This window comes from Bos javanicus, chromosome 4 (assembly GCF_032452875.1).
Source record: "Bos javanicus breed banteng chromosome 4, ARS-OSU_banteng_1.0, whole genome shotgun sequence".
NCBI classification, from domain to species: Eukaryota; Metazoa; Chordata; class Mammalia; order Artiodactyla; family Bovidae; genus Bos; species Bos javanicus.
Genome location: NC_083871.1, coordinates 55,229,869 through 55,245,918, shown reverse-complemented (window position 1 = coordinate 55,245,918; position 16,050 = coordinate 55,229,869). Strand labels below are relative to the sequence as shown.

The 16,050-nt window shown below is 34.8% G+C and overlaps 1 protein-coding gene across 2 annotated transcripts in view; it reads right to left on the bottom strand.

Annotated features, from left to right (window-relative positions):
- PPP1R3A (protein phosphatase 1 regulatory subunit 3A) overlaps positions 1 to 15,297 on the bottom strand; it is a 40,565-nt gene extending 25,268 nt beyond the window's left edge. The window contains exons 1-2 of one of the 2 annotated variants that reach the window (XM_061414062.1): positions 14,834 to 15,267; positions 14,473 to 14,555 (exon numbers count right to left, since the gene is read on the bottom strand). In XM_061414062.1, coding sequence (XP_061270046.1) covers positions 14,473 to 14,555; positions 14,834 to 14,944 — 194 coding nt within the window. In that variant the 5' untranslated portion in view covers positions 14,945 to 15,267. Of the gene's footprint in view, positions 1 to 14,472 lie in introns of both variants that reach the window. The other variant, XM_061414061.1, reaches the window with a different exon arrangement.
- Positions 15,298 to 16,050: the final 753 nt, after the last annotated feature.

The window sequence follows — 16,050 nt, the reverse complement described above, 5'->3', positions numbered from 1 at the left end:
TAGCTAAAATAATACTTTGTCCCTGAGCATAGGAACTAAATTCAAAATCCTTGGTCTAACAAGACTGTGCAGTTCTTTCTCAACCTTGTTCTTCAAGTTTGACTCTCATAATTCTTTCCATTCCAGGCAGTCAAATTGACTAACAAAATCACCTACTTATCTATTTGCTCCTGTGTCCACAAATATTTTTTATTCTGTATAAACAGTCTCTTAAATCTTCTCTACCTACCCATTTCAAGATCAAGTTCAATTCCTCTGTGATACTGTTTCTAATCAGGGCAGCCTGCAGTATATCATTTCTCTAATGTCTATGTTCATATCTCCTATGATCTCCTCTGTCTGTTTTATTCCATTTGGCACGTACGGTCTTCTCATGTTCATAAATATTATCTGTTAACCAAATTAATGCTTGAAAATAGAAGCTAACTAGAAGAAAACAAGGGCTCCATAATTTCTTTATGATTAATCGGCTTAATGGAGCACAGGGAATTAGAGACCTTAATCACAAAATAACTTAAATCACAAAACAACTTTTCATCTTATATATTTCCTGAACTTGATCAAACAAATCCCTTGTTGTCTAAATTTCTTCTTATGTAAATGGAGTGGGCCTTATTGATTACAATGTATAAAAGGGTTCTAGTGGGAGATAATTTTATATCACTTAAGAAATAATAAGAGAGATTTAAAACATGCATTCCTTAAGTTTATATAATTAGATATTTCTGAATAAAACAAGCTCACATGTTAAAGTAGTAAAATATCATAAATTTAAAGCTGTTGATGGGCTACAGTCCATGAATAAGATGAGAGTCCCACTTGGTTTTGTAGACAAGTTCTAATAAATGTTATAGATGTTCAGATAAAAACTGAAAGAATGAAAGCAAATTGGTCCAAAATTACCATAAGTAGTCAAGAGATTCTCCAGAAATTGAAGAATAACACAGAAAAAAAAAGACTCTTATAATCACACCAACATAATTTTGAGGGTTTTTGAAAAATTAATGTCCTCAGAGGTTACAATTAGTCACGGACAAGTATATTCTATTGTACTAAGAAAGAATACCCTTCCAGACTGCTCCATCAATAGCTAAGCTATCCCCCAGAATTCTTCAATTCAGTCTCAGAAATGTCATTTTCAGTAGGAACCCATCCATACTTGCATACTGAAAGTTAATTGGACAACAAATGTAGATAATAAAACTTTAATTTTCAGCATTTCATTAAAACACTTCTTATGAGAAAATGAAATATAACTACTTACAAATACCGTGCATTACCTACTTCAATAATAAATTTATACTTTGGATGGAAACTTCAGGTTTAATATAGTAAAGCTCTTTAGAATATTAGGAAAATTATGGTAAGACTCTTAGGAAAACTATGAGATGACAGTTGAGGATAATGATGTCAAAGATTATTAATATATCATTATACATGGGGTTTACTATTATTTTGCCATATAAAAAATATGTAATTATTTATGCTAATTTCCTAAAAATATGTTTCCTAATTCTTATATCATAAAGAGAAAAATACTATAATTAAAAATTGAAAGCATTATAATATAGTGATAACTACTATTTCCATCTGAGCTTGTTATTTTCACAAAAAATTTTAAATTTACTTTATATTGTGCAAAAATCAGTAATTAGCTACACATCAGAAAGTTACCATTGCTTATGGTTTTCAATGATAAATGCTTTTACCTACAAGAATCAATGCAACTGGACTATTATATAGTTTACAAGAATATGGGACATCTTCATATTATTCCTATAACTTTTCTTTAAGTGTAAAATATATAAAGTAATTGTTTAAAGTACTCAACAGAATATAGCAGATTCATTATTTTATCTTTAGGTAGGTTTTAAGGTTAACCATTTACATACACTGCATTATTTCTCTTTAATTGCTTTTGTTTTTATGGTTTCAAATAAACAAAGACGAAGAATCTACAGTCTCAAGACAGGGAGGACATGGTTTAGGTGTTTAGGTTTAGGTACAAAGGAGGAATCTGGTAGAGGCAAAAGACCCAGTCAAAGGAAGTCATTCAGGTAAAGAAAAGGAGACAGAACAACAGCCAGATCGGAATCCACAGGTGTCAGAATCAGTGAGTGCAGCAAGCAGCAGCGGTAGAACTAACATGAATAATCAGTATTGGCCATGGTCCTGGCAAAAAGAAAGAATGAATGACTCAATTCTGATCAGTGGACATACAGTATCTGTTTTTGGTCTTTTGTTACTCAACCTGTTGGATTTTTCTATTTTCCCACTGGTCTGGATTGTGGCATGTGTGTGTGTATTTTAAGTTGCTTCAGTCATGTCTGAGTTTTTGCAACCCTATGGTATGAAGGAAGCCAAAAGCTGACTAATGGATATTTATTTGGGATATTAAGATTACATGACATTACAGAATAGTAACATTGTAGTGACTCAGTGGGCTTCCCCGATGACTCTGCGGGTAAAGAATCTGCCTGCATTGCAGGAGGCACAGGAGACAGGTTTGATCCTTGGGTTGGGAAGATTCCTTAGAGGAGGGCATAGCAACCCACTCCAGCGATCTTGCCTGGAGAATCCCACAGACTGAGGGTCCAGGCAGACTACAGTCCAAAGGGTCCCAAAGAAAATGAGTCAGCTCTTCAGAAGACAAGAAAGAAGGGAAGACTGAATGATCCTTTAGTATCATATGCTGCTAAGTCACTTCAGTCGTGTCCGACTCTGTGCGACCCCACAGACTGCAGCCCACCAGACTCCCCCGTCCCAGGGATTCTCCAGGTAAGAACACTGGAGTGGGTTGCCATTTCCTTCTCCAATGCATAAAAGTGAAAAGTGAAAGTGAAGTCACTCAGTCGTGTCCAACTCTTAGTGACCCCATGGACCACAGCCCACCAGGCTCATCTGTCGGATTTTCCAGGCAAGAATACTGGAGTGGGGTGCCATTGACTGTATTAACTTATTTTTCAATTTGATCTTTCTTTGATATCCTGGTACCCGAAAGTAAATTTAGACTGACTACAAGATGTTAATATGGATGATATGTTCAATTCTAAATTCAATTTTGAGTCAATTTAGGCAACAAATATGCAAATATTCAGAGATAAATTTCCCTCTTATCTGTTGTTTTTATAATATGTAAATATGGTTTTTGTATACTTTATTCTTTATTTTAAAAATAATGTTTATTTTTAATCAAATGCACAATCATTACTTCTATGGCAACGGAATAGAATATGAGTGCAGAATTAATATGAGTTTGCAAAAGAGAAATCACATCATCATTTCTTATGTCGACAATTCTTATTTGCATGACTGGAATGATGCCTATGATTTTAAACAAAATATAGAATAAAGGAAGAGGGATTAGGATTGAAGGGGAAATTTAACTTTGGTTTTGGACATAACGGAGTTAATTTGCCACCTGGGTATCCAGATGGAGATGACCAGAAAGTCCCTGAGTTTTAAAGATTGTGAAACCAATAAAACCACTCATCATTAATGTTATAATAAGCATAATTCATTCCTTAATTATTCAGAATGAATACTTTAGGATTTTACCAGACTTTATGGTTATCAGGTTTAATCAATATTTTTCTTAGAGCTTTTCCACATGAAACCCTTTGTTAGTTACAGTGGGGAATAATGCTTAAGCTAATATATTATCACTGACCTCAAGGACCTTGCAGTCCAATCGGGAAGATGGTACACACATAAAAGTTTCTGAAACTTTTGAAAGTGCAGGGAAAGGCCACTGTTGGAAAGGTAGTATTGACAACACTGTGACTAAACATATATAAAGGGGTATAAGACAAAAGTCTTCTTCCTTAAAATAAAGATATCTGATAAACAGTAAAGTTTCACTGAATGTAATTTCTTTGCCTATAAGTTACATCAGATGCAAACATGGCAAACATCAACGCTTTTATTTAAGGAGTTGTTTTATTTTGCATCATGGGAGTAGCTACTCTATGGGAAAATATTGCCAGAAATGTAGGTATTTTAAGGAAGCTTGTCAAAGCCACGAAAGGGCAAAAGCAAGTTGCCTAACATGAATAAATCAGCCACAGGAGTAGCCCTGAACTGCATGAGTTTTATGATATTTGTAAATAAATGCCTTGAATATTTGTATAACTGCCATGGTCTCAAACCTAACTTGATTTACCAAAGTTAGCTTTGAATGAGGTATTATTACTAATACAAACAGTATAAAATACTGGAAAATTACTATCTTTGTGAAAAGTGAAAAGCTCATGTATACATATATGTGTACTTTCCACCAAAAAAGCAATGCATCAAGGATGACTTGAACGCAGGTGGGCAAAATTACTTATTCTTTCTCCCATGTTAGAAGCTCAGCACAGATATTGAATGTATAAACAAATATGAAGGAAGCTCAAGAATATCAGGAGAAGGCAATGGCACCCCACTGCAGTACTCTTGCCTGGAAAATCCCATGGACGGAGGAGCCTGGAAGGCTGCAGTCCATGGGGTCGCTGAGGGTTGGACACAACTGAGCGACTTCCCTTTCACTTTTCACTTTCATGCATTGGAGAAGGAAATGGCAACCCACTCCAGTGTTGTTGCCTGGAGAATCCCAGGGACGGGGGAGCCTGGTGGGCTGCCATCTATGGGGTCACACAGAGTTGGACACGACTGAAGTGACTTAGCAGCAGCAAGAATATCATGCTGAAGTGATTATTTTATTCATTCATTTTATGTATATATTGACATGTTTAGAACTTTTGAAACCCAGGTGGTGCTAGTGGTAAAGAATCCTCCTGCCAATGCAGGAGACATAAGAGATGCAGATTCGATCCTTGGGTTGGGAAGATACCCTGGAGGAAGGCATGGCAACCCACTCCAGTATTCTTGCCTGGAGAATCCCATGGACAGTGGAGCCTGAGGGATAGTCCATAGGATCACAAAGAGTCTGACATGACTGAAATGACTTAGCACACACAGGTTTAATTTAATAAATACATTATCAACTAGATTGACTATACCAATACTCTGTACATATTAATTCCTTCAAACAATACCTTTAAAATTGTAACACATTGGAGAGAGTAGCATGGAAACATATACACTACCATATGTAAAACAGATAACCAGTGGGAATTTGCTGTATGACTCAGGGAACTCAAACTGGAGCTCTGTGACAACCTAGAGGGGTGGAATGTGGTGGGAGGTAAGAGGGAAGTTCAAGACGGAGGGGACATACGTATACCTATAGCTGATTCATGTTGATGTATGGCAGAAACCAATACACATTGTAAAGCAATTATCCTCCAATTAAAAATCATATATGGGAAAAAATTGTAAACACACATAGACACAATCAATAATTTTAACATATTCAAATGACTTCTGTTTGTAGACACAGAATTAACCTTTCTACAAAATGATACTTAAATTTAATCATTGAAATTTAAGATAGCTTAAATTTCAGTTGGAAGTATTACATTTGAGTTTTATAAATCTATTCAAACTTTCTTTTCAGTGTACTCATAAAATTATATTATTGAATGAAATTGAATTAAAAATTAGATTTCTAGAAAATAGTAATGATTATTCAAAATTATTCATTATTTGTCTAAGAGAGCTTCAACAAATCTAATACAGCTAACTTTACATGTAGGATTGAGGAATAAATGGAATGATCTTCTGAAGTACTTTTAATTTTGTAATTTAGTAAAATAAAGTCTATTCCCTTCTCTGACTTCAACAGGAGTTCAATAATCAGGACTCAAAGGTAAAGGAGGTAGGATTGGGAGCGCTTCTTAGCTAGCCTACTCATCCATTCAGCTTCCCTGATAACCATGGTTCTGGCAGTGCACAGTCCTTATAATAGTGCTGTCATTCACTGCTTGGTGATGATCTTTTTCTTCTTTGACTTTTGCATTGAAATACTACGAACTAGCTTATTAGTTTAATAGTTAGGAACTCGAGGGGAGATCTAAGTTTATTGAGCTTATTTGACATAGCAAATAGAAATCAGTCACATAAACAGTGTAATTCTAACTTTAAGTAAAAGGATAGGAACTCCAACATTTATTTCAATTGAGAATCAGCATTAAAAATGACAAGATTAAAGACATAGAACAACAGGAATGACTACATGAAAGATATAGAATTTCCTGAAATAATACTTGACTAAAGAATACAATCTCTCCAGGAGATGTTTAATAAGAGAATATTATAAGCATTTGGTTTGGGTAGTTTTCAGAATAATTTTGCCTGAAAGAAAAGGATAGAATTAGATGGCCTCTCCTACAATACAATTCAAGGAAGACTGTTCAGATCAAGTGCTGTATTAGCATTGGTAAAAATGATTATAATTTCATTTACACTAAAACACAATAGTCTTATATACATACTCAAGATTACATCTGAGGATCATATTTTTTTTTTCTGCTTGTACCTGAATGTAATTTTAAAATTTGGTGAGATTTTTCAATTGGTAAAATATTCAAGATATTTAAGTAGTTACAATATATTATTTTAAGATTAATCACCAGGAGGAGATCTTATTAAAATGAAAAAATACTGTTTTATTTCCTATATGGCTTATGAAGCTGAAAGTTACCCAAGCAGTTCTATGTAATCTGTAATTGTGTGAAGACATCTATAATAATTTTTAAAAGTGAAACCAGTTTGGGATTTTTCTTATAATTTCATCATCAATAGGTTAGCTTTGTATTATGGTTTAATTCTGTAAAATAAGCAAAGTACCATCAGTGTTAAATGGGCTATAAAATCTGTTTCACATAATTAGTAAAAGCATCTACAGTTTGGCATGCTTTATAGATTTAAACCTTGGGGATATTTTGATCTTTTTTACTTTGCAAATTTCAAAAGGAGTGAATGAAATTCAAATCCACAGCTGCACACAGGGCAAATCATTGTCTTACGATGTTTGAATCCCATTTCTAGTTGTAATTTGAATAGCACTGGTATGCAATACAGACAGACTGTTTTCAGGGTTAACTATAAGGGGAGGGAACAATGAAATTTCCTAAGACAGGTTTTTTTAATGAACAGTTGGTCTCTGTTACTAAACAGTGCTGTGTAACAGTCCAATGTGGCAATTTATTTCTATTTATCATAAAATCTTTAAACAGCAGGATGGTCTGATTAAGGTTTCCAAACCAGTTACTATTTATATGAGAGTGAAAGTGTTAGTTGCTCAGTCGTGTCTGACTCTTTGCGACCCCATGAACCATAGCCCTCCAGACCCCTCCATTCATGGAATTCTCCGGGGAATAATACTGGGAGTGGGTTGCCATGTCCTTCTCCACGGGATCTTCCCAACCCAGGGACTGAACCTGAGTCTCCCAATTGCAGGCAGGTTCTTAAGTGTCTGAGCCACCAGGGAAGCCCAAAGGTTTCCAGTGTTTTCCCACTGGGGAATCGAACCCTGGTCTCCAGATTGACAGGTGGGGATACTCACCACTATACTAACAGGAAATTGCAGTATTATTTATATAATAGATAATAATACTACCGTGCCAGTTACCCAAGAAAAGTTATTAGAGAAGCAGAATAAAAACCTGAAAAGATTTGAGAGCTATGTCCTGAGGACCCTTTTCTTTTTATACAGTGGTGGTGTACAGAAAATGCTTTAAAAGCAGAGAAATGATTAAAATTCAAAGGTGTATAATATATCTTCTTAGAGGAAAAAACTATATCAAATTAAATTTCACTCTCTATTCATGTTTATATACAGAGATGATAAAATGAAACTGTATAGCCAACTCAGTTTTTAGTCCAAAAGAACCATCTTAAGAACTACCTTAAGGAAAAAACATGTTGTAGTTCATTAAAAAAAATACCTAGTTTCTGACTGATGTTCCAAAAATTTTTTGTAGCCCAGAAGTTTCTGGAATTTGGGAATCATTTTTCCCCCATAGTAGCAATACTATAGAATATAGTTTCCCTAGTTAGTGCCCCCAAACTTGTTGAAAAATCCATAATTCTAAAACGTGTGTGTGTGTTAGTCACTCTGTCGTGCCTGACTCTTTGTGACCTCATGAACTGTAGCCCACCAGGCTCCTCTGTCGATGAGGTTCTCCTGGCAAGATTACCGGAGTGGGTGGCCATTTCCTTCTCCAGGGGAACTTTCCCACCCAGGGATTGAACCTGAGTCTCCTGCATTGCAGGCAGATTCTTTACCAACTGAGCTACAAAACTATGGATTTATACTAACCTGGGTCTAGGTAGCAGGAATGATATTGAGGGGAAAAAAAAACATTTCTCCATTAATTTTGGTCAAAGGACTAGCCATATACAAGATTTTAAAATATGGAATTTATCACCAATGCCATTTTGAGTATCTACAAAGTGTCAGCAACTGGGATAGATGTTTATATATGTTAGCTAATGAATTTCTCATAGCAGCTCTGCCAAGTAGAAATTATATCCCTTTTTTACATCTGAATAAAATGGATACAAAGTGTAATTTATCCAAGTTCATACAGCTACTAATTAGTAAGAATGAAAGCCCAAATATGCCCTACTTTACTGCTTACACTGTTTCCAATATGCCTTATTGCTTTTGGAATCCTCCTTCCCTCCCAAATATACACACATACTCCAGACCCCCTGGGCCCTCCTGCTTCTGTGGAGCTCTTACCAGAACTCTGTACTCAACTCTGCCCATAGTGCTCTCTTCTCTAAAATTATCCATTTCCATTGTCTCAATCCAAACTCAAAGCCCATTTGTGCAGTTGACTTTAATTGGGTATAAGGTAGGTATAGTCCCTTCTGTCCTGGAGGTGTCTGTATTCAAGAAGAGGAGTTTTGTGTGTGTGTATCATGTAAATGTGTGCATACGCATATAAACACACACATACCTATATCTGTATGATCTTTTAAGTCTGACAACACAGTGGGCAGTCAGGCCCTCTTCAGGTGTCTGCCCTTAAGGTAACTGCCCTTACACTATTCCTGTTGGCCTGTTGGGGTGAAACCTTGGAACAAGGACAGGAGTCATGGTCAGCAGAATTGGAAGAAGGTGAAAAACTTGTGTCCCACTTCACAATCATCTTTTGCCTGGAGCTTTATTGGCCCCGTGTTCTTGGCCCCCGCTCCATTTTTACAGGCTGCAGATGGGCTTCAGGTGGGAAATTAGGCTCGTAGAGATCCCAGAGGATCCATTTGAGGCCTGGCATCTATAGTGATCCCCTTTAGCTAGGGCTTGAGAGAAACTCTTGAGTGATGAGACCCTCTTCTTCTCTCAGAAAAGGTTCAAAACTACTCTAGGGAAAGTCAAGGCTTATAGGAGTATGGATTTCCCATAAGACCAGGAAGCCACAAAGCCCTGGTAGATCTCCAAGGAAACTCTAAGCTAGTTGGCTCCTTGTTGTCAACCAGCCGGCAGTTTCCAAACAGTCCTCTTGACGGGTCCTGTGCAGCTGTGTTTTATGTTTCCATGTGGCCTTGCCAGAGGTCCCTCCCTTAAACAGACCAGGGTTCCACAATTAGTTAGGACTCAAAACAGGTTGGTTATGGAATATATTAAGTCCTAAAGGCTTCATGGGGCTATTTACACTTCTTTGGACTATTTCCAGGACTCCAGATTATACTGTAAGTGTAAATTAAGGAAGTCTCACAATGCTATAGCTCTGACTGGAACATGCAATGTGAGCATATATTAGGCACCATTTTCCAGTGTTTTTCTTGGCCTCATTTTAACAATTTACCACCCTGAAAGATAAACTCTCTGTAATCTTCAAGTCATACTTTAGAAAGCCTCTCTCTCATTCCTATTCTTGAATGTGCCTGTTTCTATTATTCTTCAGGTACTGAAGAGTGATCTTTTTTTTTCCTTTGGCCTTGAAATCTTTCAGGAATTTATTTGCATTCACCTGGCCAAGTTATAAATACCATCCAACACCTATACCATGCCATTTCATTACTTAAAATAATAAATTGGTTTCACTTAATAAAATACAAGACCATATGAAGTCAGTCTGTGTACCCAACAGTTGGGAACATTTAGCAGCTGTTGGTAGGGAAAAGGATATGCTGAAAAGGTCAGTCCCCTGGCCAGTACTCAAGACCAGTTATTGATCACAGATTTGAGAAAACTCAAAATGTAATGTAAGTGGTTCTTATTTTTCATCTGTGGCTTCCCTTGTTTACCTGAAGAATCTGAGCTTGGCTTTAATGTTCTCTCCCCTCACCCCCTCTGCTCTCAGCCCCTGTGAGGACTGTTTCCTTGGGGCCTCTGGTCTTCACTGAGTCATGTTTCCAACCTTGTGCCTAACAACACAGTACCTGAAACACAGGCCCTTAATAAACACTTAGGGAATGAATTTTGAAACCCTAACAAGAAGACTATGATGTCAGAAGAAATAACACAAGTCCAAGAACCAAGAAATTAGCTGAACACAATTTGATAATAATGATGGCAATTATATTTGAGTTTTGATAGCTATATATGTGCCCAACACTTTACTAGAAGCTTTAAAAATATAATCTCATTTTATGTTAACTTAATCATCACAAGACTGGACAAGCACCATTGCCCCTATTTTACATATGAATAAATAGCGGCTTTAAGAAGTAAAATAATATGTCCATAGCCACATAGTTATTAAGTGAATATTAACTGGGATAAATATGTATTATGAATATTATAAATATGTATTATGTATTATGAATATTATAAATATGAACTGGGATAAATAACATTTGTTCAATGCCTCAATTAAGCCTTTTTTAACCCTTTTGATCTAGTCCTTATTTTTTTAATTTATTAAGCATGAAAATTTTAATAGTCATTAAGATCTTTTCCAACTTTAAGATATTCCAGATATCAGGTAACATACATCTCAAGAAAACTGACAATTCAGTGGGTTTCCCTTGTTGATTAAAATCCTGAAAAAAAAACAAAGAAAACTGCTCTCCAAAACAGAAATTTCAGAAACTTTGAAAAGAAAGAAAAGAGAAACTTTTGGATAGTTTGGGCCTCCCTAGGGTTTTTTAGATCCACCTAAAGCTAGAGTTAGCCTTGGCTTTTTACAGGAGTTATTATTTTCTGATAACTTACTATGTGCCATACACTAGGCCAAAACTTTGTATGTATTATTTTACAGAAATCTCTAACAATCTCTATTAGATTCTAATTGTTATTCACAATTAACAGAAGGGATATTGAGTTTAACTTGCAGAAGGTCACACAGCTAGCATGCAGTGCAGCTTAGACTCAAACCCAGATATGTTTGTCTCTGAAACCCAAATTTTAACTTTGGAGGTATATTGCTTCTGCATGTTATTTTTAGTTTATTTATCTAATATATCTAATATTACTTATGTCAATTTTATTTAATTCTTTTGGTCACTTATTTTGAAATAATGTTCATGGGACATAGATCAGCAGTGTGCTTAGTTTGTTTGCTAACACATACTCCAGTACTACATATGTGGTGACACTTATCAAGTATCTCATGATGCATGCCTTTCAGTGCAATTAAATACCTCTGGGTCACTCTCGGTCACATGCCTATGAGTTACAAATTCTCTTTTCCTCCCCCACTAGATATTTCTTTTGATCCAAAGGGGATAGATTAATAAGAATAAAGAAAAACCAAAAACAAAAAAATCAGACAACCACATCAATGTGGAGGTTTGCAAACTCTGACCTGAAAAAATCTTCCATAGAGAAGACATCATGCCTAGGGTGACTGACATAACAGAAATCCTACCTCACTAAATGTGTTCCCACAGTTCATTCTGTACTGTTTAGAAGAGATTCTTGATGCTTTTAGAAGATACAATCTCTGAGATCCTGAAAGCAAATTAACTTTGGGATCAAGAGGAATTCACTTTAGTTGCTACTCTCTACGTTAAGACAGACTTATTTTCAGTCTAACTCTGACTTATATTACATACTATTATTAATCTACCTGCATATATGAAGTAAAAATTGACATATATTTCTCTTCTGCATTTGTCTTCTCAAACAACTGACCGCTAAATTAAATTACAAATTAAATTACAAAATTCTGTAACTTTTGAAGGGAGGAAGATATTTTAGAAGCTGTAACTTTTTTGATCAAGTAAGTGTTAGTGAATTTTTGCTTTAGCCGAGTACACATTTCGTAAAGAAACACTAATAAGATGTGCTATTTTTCCTTAACCAAATTCTTCACAATGAAATCCAACTGCAATATTCATTTAGAAATTCGATAATGCTCTCTTGTGTGAGTTTTAGGAATATTTGAAACCCCATTGCATATAAATTATATCATGGAAAAGCTGTATAAATATTCTATTATGGCACATGCTGTTCTAAGGATCTGTCAGGATTTCCTTTATACACTCCATTTTGAGTGGTATATAAATCAGATGTAAAAATTCATGTTGGACTGAAACTTAGCACAAAAGGCCTTCTCCAGAGGCAAATGCATTTTTTTTTTTTTCAAAATGTGGTTTGAATTATGTTGGTCATTTTTAAGTTATAGAAGTGCAGAAAATGTATTTGTGGTTTTGAAGGAGAGAGATTTTTTCCATTTTTATAACTCATTAGGAAACTTTACAGGCCTTTAGACCATTTTGTGGTTTAGTTCTTCTCAAGTTTTTCCCCAAAGCAATATTAAAACTTGAATGGTGTCCGCTATGAACCTAACAATTACTGTTCTGAATATAAATGTGGGTATGGATATATATCCAGTTATACATATCTTAGACTAGGAGAAGTTTCAATAATATCAAGACTGGGGTAGATTAGGCCTAGCAGTTATCCATTTTTGTCCTTATTTTCAAGTCAAATTTGGTCTATCAAAGGAATCCTCTATCTTTACCATAGTTCAGCTTGTAATGCTTATAATTTTAAACTGCATTTCTAACTTGCAGAAAAATCCAGAGTTAAACACTCCTTCTTTTATGAGAGCTTTGACAATACGGCTGTGCCTTTTTTAAATTTTGCTTTTCTCTAATATATAGACCAAGTTGCAGCCTGTACATTATTCACTGATGATGATTTTATTTGTATTTAATATGTGTATATTTATGTATACAAATTAGTTTATTAAATAGTGTTGAACATATTTTGTCTACATAGCTAACATGTTGCTGAGTGATCTCATAAACATAAATTATTTTAGCACACAGATTATGATTTTATTATTTCTCAATAGCATCAGTTAAAACCTAAGAAAGTTTATTTGGACTGAGAAAGACAGCACAACTCACAAAGTCAGGTAAACCAATCTTTAAATTACTTTAAAGGATAATGAAAACAGAAATATTTTATATGATTGAATTGTTTCACTTACATTATATTTAGTTCATTAATGCATTAGAATAGCACATTTAGTGGTTATTATTTATTATCATATAATAGATCAAGGCATTAGAGCATGAAAGATTAAAAATTTTCCAGTGTAATTCTTTATGTTTTTATTTATTTCCACTTAGAATCTGGATGTCTTGATTCCTAAAACAGTTCCCTTTTCATCATATTACACTATTTCTGGTGCAGTTACTAGAATCTTTGGGTCTAATGACAGTTAGGATGGACCATCCAGAAAATAATCAAGCTTTTGCCTGTGGCTGGTAGAGCAATGTGATTTTCCTTTGGGACACTCTGAGGAGCAGGAGACATCCATCTCCTCCTGGATGTTTTATCTACTCACCTACTGTCATGGAAATGAGCCAACTCTACAATAGAGAGAACGAACTGAATACCCATTTATTTTTATTTTATTTTATTACATTAACAGGAGAGCAAGGTTACTAATGAAGGGTCATATCCCAAATCTCTAATCTATAAAGCTAATATCCTTATTTCTACTTGGGTCATTTTTTTTTATTCTGCTCCATTTACTTTTACTAAATTATACTACTTTGTGTTCTATAATGTTACATTTGGTTATAATTATAAATTTTTATGGATAATTCATATACCACTCATATACTACTTTCTCTTAGCTTATCACTAAAGTCATCATAGCTCTTAAAATGTAACTAAATATGTGTTACTCCAGACATCCCTATACAACTAAATGTCATTGAAAAGTTTGAGGGGAAGTCTATGAATTTCTGAGCACTAGGTACATATTGAAACACAGTTTTATGCTCATCAGAAATGTTTGTAAGTACGGCAATAGTATTTAAAATATTAAACATAAATATACTTTAAATGGCAAATAAACAGTTTTACATGTTAAGAATCTAGATTCCATTGTTTGAATTTAAGCAATTCATAGCTCATTAGGTAGGAAATATACATATTGCACTCCCCGTGCTATCTGTTACATTATACCCATATTTTCCTTATATCTGGAGGAGAGATGACACAGTACTATTATCCAAACATCACTGACCTTGTTAAAGCCCAGCACCATTGCTTTATACATAACAAGACTATATTTTTAAACAGTATGGCTATTTCTTGGTAGTGAAATAAAGAATGACTTTTAAAAACTTTAAAATTATGAAAAGTAATGATGTAAGATATAGCCTCACCTTGATTTTACCTTTAAGCAGCCTTTTATTTGTCTATTAGGAACGTCTTCCTGTAGTTTTTCAGGCTCCGGCTCTTGTTCTTTCTTTTGACAAATCAATACATAATTTGTGCCATTATTATTTGACCAAAATGTACCAACAGAAGTTTCATAACGTATACAAAACTCAACTTTACTGCCATCTTTTTGGTAAGGAGGAACCAATGATATCTTAAAGGAGAACTGGTCAGTTTCACCATCACATGAATTTGGAATATATTCTGCTAATATATCATAATATGACTGCCAGTCATCTAAGGACATTCTCACATATACTAACTTCTCAAAAGAAACATTCAAAACTCGAATAATGCCCTTCATACTTGTAGATCCAGGAGGATACTCGGTTGATTCCAGTATTGCTTTCTGTACTTGAAGTTGTTGCATAAGATCTTCTTTTGAAGAAGGCAAGCCAAATTGTGGAGATAAAACATATTCTTCTGTGTGGAAAACGTCCTGCCTTAAGTCAAAATCAGCTGAACCACTCGGTAATTCCCAGGAATCAAATTCTTTAACAGACACAAGATTGAGTCCAAAGGTATCAGCAAATGAAACTCTTCTTGCACCTGATGGTGGAGAGTCCAGGTAAAGGTCTTCAGATGATTCAGAACCTCGTCTGCTAGGTTGTGGGGAGAATCCAGGTCTGAAGGTAGCTTTAACTTCTTCATCTTCAGAAAGAGAATCAGATAAACTAGGAACTTCTAAAAAGTTATCTTTGCTAATCTGACTAGGTTCTTCAGAAGGCTCCATTAGGCTCTCTGATATCAAATAAGGGAGAACTGTATAACTAGTAGAGGCTGATATTTGAGACACTGAGGCTTAAAATAAGTATAAGGTTACAGTTGACATTGCAAAAAGGAGTCAGCTCTATAAATAGGTCTGATGGCGTGTAAACTATGCTTGCTTGCCTCCAAAGGCCTTTAATATGATAGCATCCACATTAACTCTCGGCAGCATGTTTCAGATTTAACTCTTAATTTTTAAAATTGAGTGTGTTTATGAGTTCTAAAGAGACATCTTAAATCATTTTCTGCTGTGTTCAAAAATCTGAAACTTTAGAATAAAATATTACTTTAACCTGTTGATATTAAAAATTAAAAATTGAACCATTTATTTTAAAAGAGAATAAAAATAGTATCACAATACTAAATATGTAGTTTGAGTTCGATCCATCCATTGAAGAAGGCAAAGGAAGGCAGGAGAGAATAAGAGCATTTATAGAATTCGAAAGATCCAGTATTTAATAATAATGATAGCCACCATTGATCATGGACTTATGTATAATGTAACTCTAAATGGTTAAATAAGATGCTGGGAGTTCTGAGGAAAGAAACAAGATTTAGATGGAGAAGGTATCATTTGAAAGAAATCATGAAGGGTAGGTAGGACATAGACATGTAGGGTTAGAATGAGGTAGATTTTCCAGGTGGAAGAAATAGTGTAAGTTAAGGTGTAAGACAAACAATTAGTCAAATCTGTTATTTCAAACATTAGCAAGTTTCTTTTAATTAAGTCACAGAAAAATATAAACAAGTAATAT